Genomic DNA, 13,321 nt, shown 5'->3' with positions numbered 1-13,321 from the left:
GAAAGCCCAAAATAAATGTCAATCTCAAGGAGTAAGGGGAGTTGGAGGATTTATATCTGTTTCCAGGCCCCTGTTTCTGGGCAAGATGTCTCTCTTCCACACGAATTAAACCCAAAAGGCAACACAGTCTTTAATTATTTTACCTGCTTCCCCCCCTCGCATAACACTACTCATACATACATACAAAGCTTTCCTGAATGTGGAGAGCTTGACTAAAGATTTAGAAAGAAAGCAGAGGAGCTTACAATGTCGTATAAACATCTTTAATTGTAACAGCAGGCACCACCATTCTTCTTTTTTGTTGTTGTTGTTAATCCTCACCTGAGGATATTTTCCCCCCATTGATTTTTAGAGAGAGAGAAGGATCATTGATTGGTTGCCTCCTGCATGTGCCCTGATCAGGTCCAGGGAGGGAACCTGTAACCCAGGTACGTGCCCTTGACAGGAATCGAACCCAAGACCCATTGTGCATATGCTGAGGCTCTAACCCACATCAGCCAGGGCAAGCACCACCATTGTGGGAGAATTTCAATGGCCCTTGTACACATGGATCCAGTCTCAAATTGCTCATTCATTTCTCCTTTTCTTCTTTTGTTCTCCCCACTTTTATCAAGAGCATTTTTTTCTCTTTGTATCACCATGGAAAGCAGTAGTGACATTTCATTGCCTGGGTTCCTCCTGCCCATTAGGCCTCACCCTTCATCAAGTGCATATTTTTCCAGACAAAGATGGTTCTCTCCCCTAGAAGTCAGTCTGATTCTTTCCACCTCGACTTCTTTGTATAAATATTAAAGTAGAAAACTATGTAAACTCTTTGCCCAGAGCTTGGAACATTCATTTCCATTCTCAAAGATGTAAAGCACAGTACTAAGCACTATGGAGGTTACAAAGATGAACAGAAGTTATAGAACTAACTATAAACAAGGTGGAATATGATAAAGGCTCTAAGAGATCAACAGATATCTTCTGTTGACACGCCCACAAAATCGCCTTTGTGCTTATGTATCAGGTCCGTGACCTCAGGATGACCAAGTAGTTTGCCTGGTGACTTTGCACCACCCGGCCATGTCTACAGCTCCTCACACACACGCTCCAGTGCCCTTTCTTGCCAGAGGTGTGAAACTACATCTCCCGACAAGCCGTGTCCTCTCCTTGCTTCCTCCCTCACCCGGTCTCGAGCCATGGCAACCGCGTGACGTGTGGGTACAGGGAGCTGCGGGAACAGCGGTCGCGGCTTCAGTTCTAGCTCACTCCGCCGCCCGGGCGGGAGCAAGGCGAGAGGAGCCGCTGCCCCGCGCCACCCCCGCGCTCCCTGAACCAGCGGGGCGCCCGCTCCCTCTGGAGTGAGGAGGACGCAGCAGGCGTCAGAGCCGAGGCCTAGGGAGGGTCGCGCGCATGGCCTCGGCGGGCGCGCGGCGGCTCCCCGTCGGGACGCGCGCGGTGGCCCAGTGCTGCTGCGGCCTCCCGCTCCGCCCGGGCGCGCGCCCGGCCCCGCCCCCGGGCCCTCCGCGACCGCGGCGACCAATGAGGTGAGAGGGAGGCGCGGGCTGCCGCGCGGGAGGAGAGGGGGTCGCTCAGGACCCCAAGTTCCGCGGTGGATGACTGCAACCCAGGGATGCTAGCGCGGCGGGGAGTGGCAGTGGTCGTACCCCGGGGTCCAATGTACAGCTTTGGGGAACACATTTGCAAGTTATTCCCAAGGGGAAGTCCCCTAAGTGGGTGCCCAGCCAGTTCTTGCCCCTCGCGGATGCCCTGGCGGCAGCGGGTTTGTGGAAGCCCCGGGGCCTAGCCTGTTTCCCGGCTTACGGCAGCAGCGTAGCCCGCAGTCAAATGCAACTGGCACTTCGCACGCACTGTGCTTTCTCCCGTCTCTTCCCGTCTCCTCCCGCGGGCTGTCCTCGGCCGCCCTCGACCTTTCGCACTCGTGACTGCCTGGCCAGGGAGCCTGGCGGGCTGCAGCAGGTGCTGGGGGAAAAGCTTGACTGGACGACCTTCCTCTGGGATGTGCCCCCCTTCCCCTTCCCCTGGGAATGGTTGAACACAAGAGAAACCTGACGTTGTCTCTCCTTTCCTTTTGGGCTTAGATTTCTGATTTCCTGCAGCCTCCTCTTACCCCGGGCTGCCCAAGTCTTGGCGGCGGAGGGTGGCTTACCATCCAGCCGTTCCTTCATGGGCTTTGCTGCCCCCTTCACCAACAAGAGAAAGGCTTACTCCGAGCGTAGGATCATGGGGTGAGCATCCTCCCCTGTCCAGCATCCCTCCACATTCCCTTCCCTCCAAACAAATAACCATGTCCAGGTTAGGGTGTAAGGGTAGAAATAGTGAGCAAGATTCATCCCTGCCCATCTCTCCCAGCTGTACTACTGATCCTTTATCCTCTCCTGCCAGCTTTCCAACTTAATTTCCCCCTTCTTCTTGATTGCCCTGCATGTGCATTAAGTGAAACGTCCCTAGGATAAGACAACAGGGTATTATTTCTCTGCCGACCTGAGTTTATGTATTCTCAGGTTACCTAACACTTACTGAACACTTGCTACTGCTAGCAGTTAGGCTGCTTAGGTGTTTTACATAGATTTTCTCATTTGCTCCTTTCAACAAACCTATGAATTAGGTATTGTTATTGCCTCTGACTTGCAGGTGAGAAAATGGAGGCACAGATAATGTACCTAAGACTACATTGTTAGAAAGTTGTAGAGCTGGGATTTGAGTCCTTGTATGACTGACAACCTCTGTTCTTCCTAGATGATCCCTCACAAGATAAAAATAGATACTAAATGCAAAAGCATTCTCTAAACTGTAAAACATAAGGTAACATTAACATGAAAATTTGCACATCTGCTTTGGGAAGCCATTCATTTAGGCTTATTTGGGGTCTCTAGTTCCTGAAGGTGCATGGTTAGTGGGCAGAGGTACTGGGGGGAATACACCTAGGGCAAGGAGGAGACTGAACCAGCTGGCAGTTCCTTGGCCTCTCTGATTCCTTCTCCTAGGTACTCAATGCAGGAGATGTTCGAGGTGGTATCCAATGTCCAGGAGTACTGCGAGTTTGTGCCTTGGTGTAAGAAGTCTTTGGTGGTATCCAGCCGCAAAGGTCACCTGAAAGCCCAGTTGGAGGTTGGCTTTCCACCTATCATGGAACGTTATACCTCTGCTGTTTCCACGGTCAAACCTCACATGGTCAAGGTGAGGTTTGTCTGGAACAGATTGATCAGGAAGTTTCTTCTGTGTTCTTTAGCATTTTACATTTAAGGACTAGTTTGGCCTTCCTTGTAATCATTTATTTCCATATCTCAAATACTTCCCTAATAAAATATTAGAAGGAAAGGAAAATGACTTTCAATTCCTTCTTATAGCCTCCTATACTCATTATAGGTTTTATTCCATTGTATGATGTTTAACTACCTGACTGCCCTATTCTAGGCTGTTTGCACTGATGGCAAGCTCTTCAACCACTTAGAGACCATTTGGCGATTCAGCCCGGGTATTCCTGCCTACCCCCGAACTTGCACTGTGGACTTTTCGGTGAGTCAGGAGCCTGAATGACACAGGGCTACAATTGGGTGTGGGGGCAGAGCTCAGGTACTGTGACAGTTATTCTTTTTTTAAACATATTTTTGATTTTTTAGAGAGAGAAGGAAGAAACATCAATTTGTTTCACTTATTCATGTATTCATTGATTGCTTCCTGTATGTGCCCTGACCAGATGGAGATCAAACTCACAACCCTGGTGTTTCAGGATGATGCTCTAACCAACTGAGCTACCTGGCCAGGGCTATGTGACAGTTATTCTTTTTCTTCTTTTTCAAAATTTTTTTGAGAGAAAGGAAGGGAGAAGGGAGAGAGAGAAACATCTATCAGCTGCCTCCTGCATGCCCCCTACTGGAGATGAGCTGGCAACCCGGGCACGTGCCCTGACCAGGAATCAAACCGTGACCTCTTGGTTCCTAGGTCTGATGCTCAATCACTGAGCCACACCGGCTGGGCGACAGTTATTCTTTATGTATAGCTAGCACTTAGACTTCCCAAGTCAATGACCCTTTCTACAGGTCTGACCTTTTATCAAACTTGAACATTGTGCTCAGTCCTAAGTTAGGGCTTTTGAGGGGCTCTAAGGAACTGAAAGGGGAGGGTAAGAAAAGGCACTGAATAAGTATCCTTGCATTTGGCCAGGGACTATCCAGCATGGTCTTAGAGTTTCTGACTGTCTCTTACCCATTCCCAGATTTCCTTTGAATTTCGTTCTCTGCTGCACTCCCAGCTGGCCACCATGTTTTTTGATGAGGTTGTCAAACAGAATGTCGCTGCCTTCGAGCGCCGGGCAGCCACCAAGTTTGGTCCAGAAACAGCCATCCCCCGTGAACTGATGTTCCATGAGGTGCACCACAGTTGAGGCAAAAGAGTGTTAAGAGTGTTCCTTAGCTTCTTGACTCTCCCTCTCCACCCAATTCTTTTATTTATTTCATTTGGCTCCTGCTCCAATCTGAGAGAAGTCTGTGTTTATAGTACTGTTTTCCCTCCCGTTTCTCCAGAAATTGGGCTCTAAGCTGGCTGGAAACGCTGGAAGAAATGGCAGGGGGGTATGGAAAGGACAAATGATTAGGAAATGGTCGGGCTCACCTTGAGAGCCCTATATGCCTGATGCCTGCAGCTTTCTCACACTGAATTATAATTAGGGCTGTGTGGCTATCTCTGAGCCCTGTCAAGGTACCTTAGTGTCTGACCAGGGAAAACAGCAACTTTTCTTAAGGATTGAATAAATTGAGCTTTTCCCTCTGACACAGAGGAACTGGATGGTCAATTACTTTTGCTTGCTTGAAGTGCCTCAGGGGATGCCAGAGATCTGGCCACAGCTTGAAATCACATGACCTTACTTTAAAAAATATTTCCATGTTAGTGGAGAGCCTGGGGCTTTCTTATCAGTGCCACGGGGTGAGGAGAAAAAAGCACTGGACAGAGTTGCATTCTTGGGCTGTACCTTATTCTTCCACTTGGCCTGAGTTTTTATAAAATTTCAATAAATTAATTATGACTGTGTGAATTTGGCTTTTTAAAAAAATTCTTTTATTTACTGATTTGAGAGAAAAACACTGATTTGTTGCTCCACCCATTTATGTATTCATTGGTTGTTTTCTGTACATGCTGACTGGAGATCAAACCCGCAACTTTGGCATATTGGGATGATGCTCTAACCAACTGAGATACCTGGCCTGGGCTGGACTTTCTGGTATTGTTTCTTGAAAATACTATAGGTGTAGCAGAGTAGAAGAAAGTCACGGCTTCCTTCCTAGGGGAGTAAAGGTGCAAGAGGCCTCTTGAACATAGTGTCCTTGCTATCTATAGTAGTACATTCTACAAGCCAGGACCTAGTACCGGCTGCCTTGCCTATTAATAGACTTTTTCAGAAGGTCAGTTGTAGCAGGAGTCTCAAGATAGAATAATCTGGTCTCAGACCTCCTGTGTAACTGATGCCCCCAGGACCACCTTTTATTTTATGGGAAGCTGCAAAGAATAGGCATTCCATGAAGTACCAGAGCACTCTAGTGGTTCGCATCCTGAGCTAGCTGTCCTATCCCTAATTTGTCGCTGGCATAGTTTGTTCCTTTCACCCAGTAGGCTGAACCAGTTTCCTTGGATTAGTAACATCAGCAGTTGTGAAGTCTCAGCTCCAGTCCTGGAGTGTTCTACCTTACAACAAAATAAGGAAGGATGGGGGCTAAAGGTCAAGGACTTCTAATCTTGAGGAAAGACAGAAATCTTCTTTGGAAATCTCACAGGGAGCCTGTCTTCAGATTAGGGTAAAGAAATGCTAACCCTATCTAAAAATAAAGGGATCTACACATTAATTTATAACCCATTTAAGTCCATGATCTTGGCAGCCAGATTTCTTACCTCATAATAGATTCTTCCAGGACTTATTTAATAGCAGGCTCAAGCATTGTTAATAAAAACATTTATTTTGCATTTTATACAGAACAACCTGAAGTCTGCATCATGACTTAACAAGTTACCCAGGGGTTTACAGACAGCGTGTCCATCTGAACAGCATGGTTCTGGGATTAGGGATCCACACAAACACAGGCAGGAGTTGTGAGGGAGAAAGGGGGCACAGCAGGAGTGTATATCAATCCTTTCTTAAAGAAAAGGCAGTACGGCATTCTGAGTCACTGAAAACCTGTGCAGAAGGGGCTTCTAAAACAAACACTATACTGTGAGCTCTTAGGGATGGGGCAGGCAGGATAAGGATCTTGATAAATAAAGGGATATATTCTTGTGGCAGGGGATGAGGAAGGAGGCTTACTATTTTTAATGCCCTCAGCCCCAGGACTTGATATTCAAAGGAGACCATGTTCAAACTTAAGTAATTTTCCTGCTCAGAAAAAGGTGCTAGTACCTCTGGAACCAAGGCCATGAAGATATCATGCTGTTCAGTCCTAAGTCCCTATTCTATGCCCCACAGCATACTAAAATAAAGGGAAAAAAAGGTCAGAGGGTAATGGCTAAAAAATTTAGTTCATTTTAAGCACTGATAAAGCCAAATGGCTGGGAAAGACCATATATCAGACAGTGGTTTATACAACCTGCAGAAAGAGGTCTCTAGTAGAGATCAAGAGGGGAAGGTCCAGAGCATCCTCAGCTTGAGGTGCAGCATGTATAGAAAATCTCTGAGGAGGTATTAAAGCAGTGTAGAACAGAACACTCCCAGATCTTAATTTTTATGGGATAACTTAAAAAGGAAAGAAAAATCAAACACTGGGTGCCAGTAACAACAAATGCCATGGCCTTTATGGTCACGGCCTTTATGGTTACCTGGTAGCATAAAAAAAAAAAAAAAAAATGCCCAAAGCATGTGCAGCTAACCAATAGGTCTTGCTAGGAAGTGTCTGTGCAGATGGGACTTGGTACAGCTGACAATCAAACATGATTCCTATGGAAACAGAAGGGGCAGAGTCCTGGTTTGCTGGCCTACTGAGGGCTGGGCAGAATAAGTGACTATAGATCCTCTGCAATCAGCTTTGATCCAGGGAAAGAGGAGATTCTCACTCTAGAGGTGGTGTGTGTGTGTGTGGGGGGGGGGGGGCAGTGGGGGGTGCAGATTTAACCCACACCACATGCATTAGTCCTGGTTATCTTACAGCTGATGGGCAACTCATACCAGGCAGGGGAAAGGAGCTGGTTAGGGAAAAAGGTGTCACTTTTCATCTTTTAAAGTCTTAATTTATATTTTAACCTCAAACTTATTATCAGTGCCTCAGATACAACTTAATCTTAAGTCTTTAAAAGCCCCCTGAAACAAAACAAAAGTACACTTTTTTTTAAAGCTCCCTCACTTCTGGTAGTTAGTTTTCTCCCAAGTCTCCAGTTTTACCCTGACTTAGAGTCCACAAACTTCATCAGACCATCTGTGCTCATGGACTTGGGCCTCTCTAGAGGGAAGCCTAGGGCTCGGCTCCAGATGAGCTGTGCCAGTACACCCAATGCTCGTGACACCCCAAACAGGACCGTGTAGTAGTTCATCTCCGTCATGCCATAGTACTGTAAGGTAAAAGAGAAAAGTGTTTTGTTAAAGGCCTAGAGGTAGTGGCATTTACAAATCCAGGGTCACAGAAACCTTAGCCCAGTTAGCGTTGAATAGAAATGACACTGGGAAAAGTATAGCAATTGCGATTCTGAAAACAGAGCACTCCTTTCCTCCTGCCCACACCTTCTCAACCATAGGCAACTTTATCAGAAAGGTAAGGAAAGAGGTATAAGAGTCCCTGCTTTGACTAGGGAATTGACTTTGTGCATGGCAGAAAACAGTAGTGTTTACTAAAAAGTAAAGGGGAAGCTGGAAAGGGAGGACTCACCTGGAGCAGCACCCCACTGTGAGCATCTACATTGGGCCAAGGATTCTTGGCCTTGCCCTGTTCTAAGAGGACATTGGGCACAATCTTGTACAGCTGAGCAACAAGCTTAAACATGGGGTCGTTAGGCAGGTGTTTCAGAGCAAACTCTCGCTGACACGTGTATCGTGGATCAGTCTTTCTCAGTACTGCATGGCCATAGCCTGGGACAACCTGTAAAGAGGCGGAAAAAAGCCAGTTATATTCTCAGGTGGAAATTCTTGTCTTTTCTAAATTCTTCAGGATAGACAAATAGGGGGGTGGGGAGTACTCCTCTAATTTAGGGACCACTTTTCATTCTTTTCTCCTTAATTCTTCCTAATTGGAGAACTTGGGTCTTGACTTCTTTCCTAGTTGCTAAACATCTCTGCTTACCCGCCCTGAGTTGAGTGTGTTCCAGATGTAGTCTCGTAATTTTTCATCTGACACATCTTTGCCAACTTCCTTCTGTAGGTGTGTCAGCCAGACAAGTACTTCCTATGGATAAGGTTTGAGGAATAAAGTGTCAATACATATGCTAAGGAGAACGTCAAGATCAGAAACAAAAGCATAGGATTACGAACATGGAGCAGGAAAAGAAAAAGAATAGTCTTACCTGATTTGCCAGTCCATGTAGGGGCCCTGCCAGCCCATTCATGGCTGCTGCAAAAGACAGGTACGGGTCTGAAAGGGCACTGCCCACCAAGTGGCTGGTATGGGCACTTACATTGCCACCTTCATGGTCACTGTGGGGAAATAAGAAAGGAGAGTCAAGGTCAAGAGAAAGAGGAAGAGGGTCAGATTATGGAAACATAGACCTAGTTCTCTTGTCACATACTAGCCTAGTTATGGGCGTACACCAGCCTATAGCCAGCCAGTCAGTTATTCATAAGCTCTTGTAAAAGATGTCCCAATCTCATTACCAGCCTTTGTTCACTAATCCACAGAACTGGAGAGGTTACTGGTTGATGAAGCCTGTGTGCAAGCTCCCTGACTCTCACTCCAGCTCTAATAAGCAATGGCCAGAAGAGGGAGCTCCTGGAAAGCTAAAGGAAAACCTTATGTGAACAGCTAGTACCTTTTCCCACCTAGAAGCACTCTCTTGTTCTTGGTGTGGTTATCATTTCCCTGTACCTTTTGACCTTCTTCACTAGATCCCTTTCTTGCTTTGTATTATCCCTTATGCCATTTTCTATTGCCTTGCTGCCTACCACCTGTTCCCAGATGAGGAAACTTTTAAGGAGCTTTTCTTAAAATTTCCCACTAATCCAGGCTATGGTTGCTGGGTCTAGCTCACCTGTGGATGGTGAGGTACAAGCGCATGAGCTCAGTAAACTGAGCATCGGTATAGCCTAACATGTTGGTGAAATTGTGGGACCAGTCCAGCTTAGAGTCAATGGCCCCAATACTGCTGCCCTCCCGGTACAGATTTCGGTAGATCTTTGCGGCAACACAAGGTAGCTTTGCGATCAGATCCATACAGTCTTCGTAAATCAACTGAAGGCGAGAAGAGGAAAATGGAGGGGGGGAGGGAGAAAAAGAATTATCAACAAAGAATTAGGCAGGGATGCTATTTGTCCTCCATGGACTGGGCTATTTGGGTTGATGGTTATATGCTGAGTGGTTATTAGATAGAGCATAACTACAATAACCATTTAACTGAGTAACTGTTATGACCCAGGCACTGCACTAGGTGATTTACTCATACTACCAGAGGTCCTTTAAAACATTATTCCCAAATTTTACAATTCTATAATGTATATAATGACCTCCATTTTACAGGTGAGGGAACTGAAGCTCAGAGAATTCAGTTAAATGCCAAAGTCAGATTGAGAACCCTTATATGTTTAATCTTGATCTTTCCAGCTATATGACTTTGCACTCAATGAATGTGTTAAGAAACTAGGTTTTAATAATTAATTTTATGTTCCACCTTTCAAAGAAAATTCACCATATATGCCAAGGGTCAAGCAGTGGAATTCAATTGTTAGCTAATAGCAAAGGCTTCCTTTTTTTTTTAAAGAATAGTTTATTGAGTTTTAGAGAGAGAGGGAGAGAGGAGAAATATTGATCAGCTGCCTCCAGCATGCCCCCTGCCAGGGATTGAGTCTATATATATGATATTTTCCCCCTATACATACATACCTATGAGTTTAACTTACAGAGACAGTAAGAGATTAATAACAATAACTAATAATATAATAACACAATTATAACAATATACTGTAATAAATATTATGCATGTCTCTTAAAACATTTTGTGATATACTCACCTTTTCACTTAAATGAAGCACTTAATGGCTTCTCTTTGGTATATCCAAATTGCCAGCATAACTATTCTTTATGTTTTGGGACCATTATTAAGTAAAATGAGGGCTACCTGAACACAAGCACTGCGATACCTTGACTGAAGATTTGGTAACTCAACCAGCTGGCTACTAAGTCACTAACTGGTGGGAGCATATACAGTGTGGATACATACACTGGACAGAGGGAAGATTCATGTCCCAGTGGGATGCAGCAGGAAAGTGCGACATTTAAAACATATGAATTGTTGACTTCTGGAATTTTCCATTTAGTATTTTCAGACCACAGTTAACTGAAACCATGGAAAGTGAAACCAGGGATAGGTACTGTGCAGTATAATTAGTTGTTTTTTTTAAAAACATATCTTTATTGATTTCAGAGAGAGGAAAGGAAGGGGGAGAGAGAGAGATAGAAACATCAATGATGAGAGAGTCGTTGATCGGCTGCCTAGCCCACAACCCAGGCATGTGCCCTGACCAGGAATCGAACTCCGATCTCCTGGATCCTAGGTCGATGCTCAACCGCTGAGCCACGCCCAGCCGGGATTAGTTGTTTTTTGAAGGCAGTGTTGAACTCAAACTCAAAGATCTTCTCATAGAAAGCTGTTTCTCTTTGGGGAAAAAACCCTATCTGTAAACATATTAATAGTCTAGCTACACTATTTGTCTTTATAGTGAGGATACAGCCTTTTTAAATTTTTTATTGATTTTAGAGAGAGGAAGGGGGAGAGAGAAACTTCAATGTGAGAAACATTGATCAGTTACCTCCCACACGTGCCCCAAACCCACAACCCAGGTATGTACCCTTGACCCATGCGCCCTTGACCAGGAATCAAACTGGCAACCTCCTGGTGCATGGGATGACACCTAACCAACTGAGCCACACCAACCAGGGCACGGGTTCCATTTTTTTTTTTTTTTAATATGTTTTTCTTGATTTCAGAGAGAGGAAGGGAGAGGAAGAGAGAGATATGTTATTTGTACTTTTAATTTTCTTACAATAATCCTGTAAGGTAACATATCCCTCATTTTACAAATGAAGAAATTGGGGGTTGGCCACGTTAAGTAACTTATGCAAGGTTACCCACTTAGCTAACAAGTATCATCTAGCTTAAACAATTACTCATGGCCATTTAAAAAAAAAAAAAAAATCCTCAGCTGAGCTTGGCCAGTATATTTCAGCAGTTGAGCATGAAAATCCAGGAGATCGAGCTTCAATTCCCAGTAAGGGCACATGCCCTCGGTTGTGGGCTTGATCCCCAGAAGGGCACTTGCAGGAGGCAACCCATCACTGACTCTCATCATTGATGTTTCTATCTCTCCCTCTCCCTTCCTCTCTCTGAAATCAATAAAAATACATAAAATCCTCATCCCATTGATTTTTAGATATTTTTCCCATTGATTTTTAGAGAGAGTGGGAGGGAGGGAGGAGGGGGAGAGAGAGAGAGAAACATTGGAGTGAGAGAGACCATGAATTGGTTGCCTCCTGCATGTACCCTGACTAGGGCTGGGAATGAACCTGCAACCAAGGTGTATGCCCTAGATGGGGAATTGAACACTGGCAACCCTGTGGTCTGAGGGCCAATCATCTAACCACTGAGCCAAACCGGCCAGGGCAACTTATGGCCACTTTTGTTTCACCTATACTATAATTTCCTCCTCTTCTCAAATTATTTTGAGCTAATGCCAGACATCATATATGGGGTGGGGCAAAAGTAGGTTTACAGTTTTATGAGCAACACAAAGTTTTTTTTTTATTATTAATGATTGTATTATTTCCCATAAGAACTGTAAATCTTTTGTCCCACCGTGTATTTCAACATGTGAATATTTAAGCATGTATATCTAAAAGATAAAGGTCTTTCATAAACCAAAATCACAAAACCATTGTCCTACTGAAAAAAATAAATTCTCAGTATCACTAAATATCTTCTCAGTATTCAAATTTGTGTGATTATAAAGCACCCCTGCATCACTCGAGGACTACAAAATAACCCACACTGCAACTGTCTAATATGTCTCTGAAGTCTCTTTTAAAATAATTTTAAGTTCCTTCTTATGCTCTTCTTTATTTTTACTTTTAAAAAATTTTTATTGAATTTACTGGGGATGACATTGGTTAACAAAATTATACAGGTTTCAGGTGCACAATTCCACAACACATCATCTGTACACTGTATTGTGTATTCACCACCCAAAGTATCTCTTTTTTTAAATTTGCAATTTATTTGTGGAAAATTGAATTATTTCTTCTGTAGAATTTCCCCCAGGTTTTGCTGATTATATACTTGTGATACCATTTAATGCGTTCCCCTGTCCACTGTATTTTGTATGAACTGAAAGTTAGATCTAGAGGCTGGAGCAGATTCAGGTTCAAATTTTTTTTTTTTTAGCAAGACTATTTGATAATTTTGTTATGTTCATTTATTGAGAAATATATAATATCTAGTTGTCACTTTTTGTGATGTTAATAGCTTGGTGAACTTTTATGTCTCAATTTTAACTTCTCACAGGGATTTTAAGTTCCTGAGGGAAGGGACAGGGTTTTAGTGTTTCGTTTTTTAGTTTCTTTGACTGATTTTAGAGAAAGAGAGGAAAGGAGAGAGACATCGATTTGTTGTTCCACTTGCTTACGCATTCATTGGTTTGATTCCTGTATGTGCCCTGATTGGGATTAAAACCCGCAACTTTGGTTTATAGGTACAATGCTCTAACCAGCTGCTTCCATCCATAGTTCCAAGTACATAGAAAGCATGGAGTAAGTATTTGCTGACTGATATTACATAGCACCATCCCATCAAGCTAACTGGTTAAAAGCTACTACAAGAAGTCATGAAGTTTCAGTAGTTCTGTTGGAACAAAGAACAAAATTCATAATAACTAGCCTAAATGAGTTAATCCCTATGAAGTCACTTATACTTAATTACTCAGTGAATTTTGTCAATGCCACCAGAATTCAGTAAGAATACTGCCAAAATACAAGCTACCTGAAGCAAGAAATACTTAGTTAACACTTCTGCCAAGTTCTCAGATTAATTACATGATAATCATACTACTAACTATACCTCCTTGCAGATTTACATCTCCCAAGAAAGTAGGTTACTTCCAGAAGCATGCATCAAGGACAGGCAGTTCTAAGGGAACCTGGTTTCA

General features: G+C 44.0%; 2 protein-coding genes across 3 annotated transcripts in view; one reads left to right on the top strand and one right to left on the bottom strand.

Moving 5' to 3' along the window:
- Positions 1-1,166: 1,166 nt before the first annotated feature.
- Positions 1,167-5,038, top strand: COQ10A (coenzyme Q10A). Its single transcript, XM_081127288.1, has 5 exons — positions 1,167-1,529; positions 2,085-2,231; positions 2,991-3,183; positions 3,421-3,522; positions 4,223-5,038. Exons 1-5 carry the CDS (start codon positions 1,396-1,398, stop codon positions 4,388-4,390), a joined length of 744 nt encoding a protein of 247 aa, XP_080983414.1. The 5' UTR covers positions 1,167-1,395; the 3' UTR covers positions 4,391-5,038.
- Positions 5,039-5,933: 895 nt separating this feature from the next.
- CS (citrate synthase) overlaps positions 5,934-13,321 on the bottom strand; it is a 30,707-nt gene continuing 23,319 nt past the window's right edge. For both annotated transcript variants that reach the window (XM_081127286.1, XM_081127287.1), the window contains 5 exons: positions 9,160-9,359; positions 8,479-8,608; positions 8,259-8,360; positions 7,848-8,057; positions 5,934-7,533 (listed from right to left, as the gene is read on the bottom strand). In XM_081127286.1, coding sequence (XP_080983412.1) covers positions 7,363-7,533; positions 7,848-8,057; positions 8,259-8,360; positions 8,479-8,608; positions 9,160-9,359 — 813 coding nt within the window. In that variant the 3' untranslated portion in view covers positions 5,934-7,362. The remainder of the gene's footprint in view (positions 7,534-7,847; positions 8,058-8,258; positions 8,361-8,478; positions 8,609-9,159; positions 9,360-13,321) is intronic.

This window comes from Miniopterus schreibersii (genome assembly GCF_964146895.1).
Source record: "Miniopterus schreibersii genome assembly, chromosome: 2".
NCBI lineage: Eukaryota > Metazoa > Chordata > Mammalia > Chiroptera > Miniopteridae > Miniopterus > Miniopterus schreibersii.
This window is presented reverse-complemented; position numbering and strand designations above follow the sequence as displayed.

Bases quoted from the DNA above. Each gene is read 5' to 3' on its own strand.
- COQ10A (XM_081127288.1), top strand. From the start codon at position 1,396: ATGGCCTCGGCGGGCGCGCGGCGGCTCCCCGTCGGGACGCGCGCGGTG. The intron at 3,184-3,420 runs GTGAGGTTTGTC...GCCCTATTCTAG, and splicing joins TCAAACCTCACATGGTCAAG to GCTGTTTGCACTGATGGCAA. The intron at 3,523-4,222 runs GTGAGTCAGGAG...ACCCATTCCCAG, and splicing joins CTTGCACTGTGGACTTTTCG to ATTTCCTTTGAATTTCGTTC.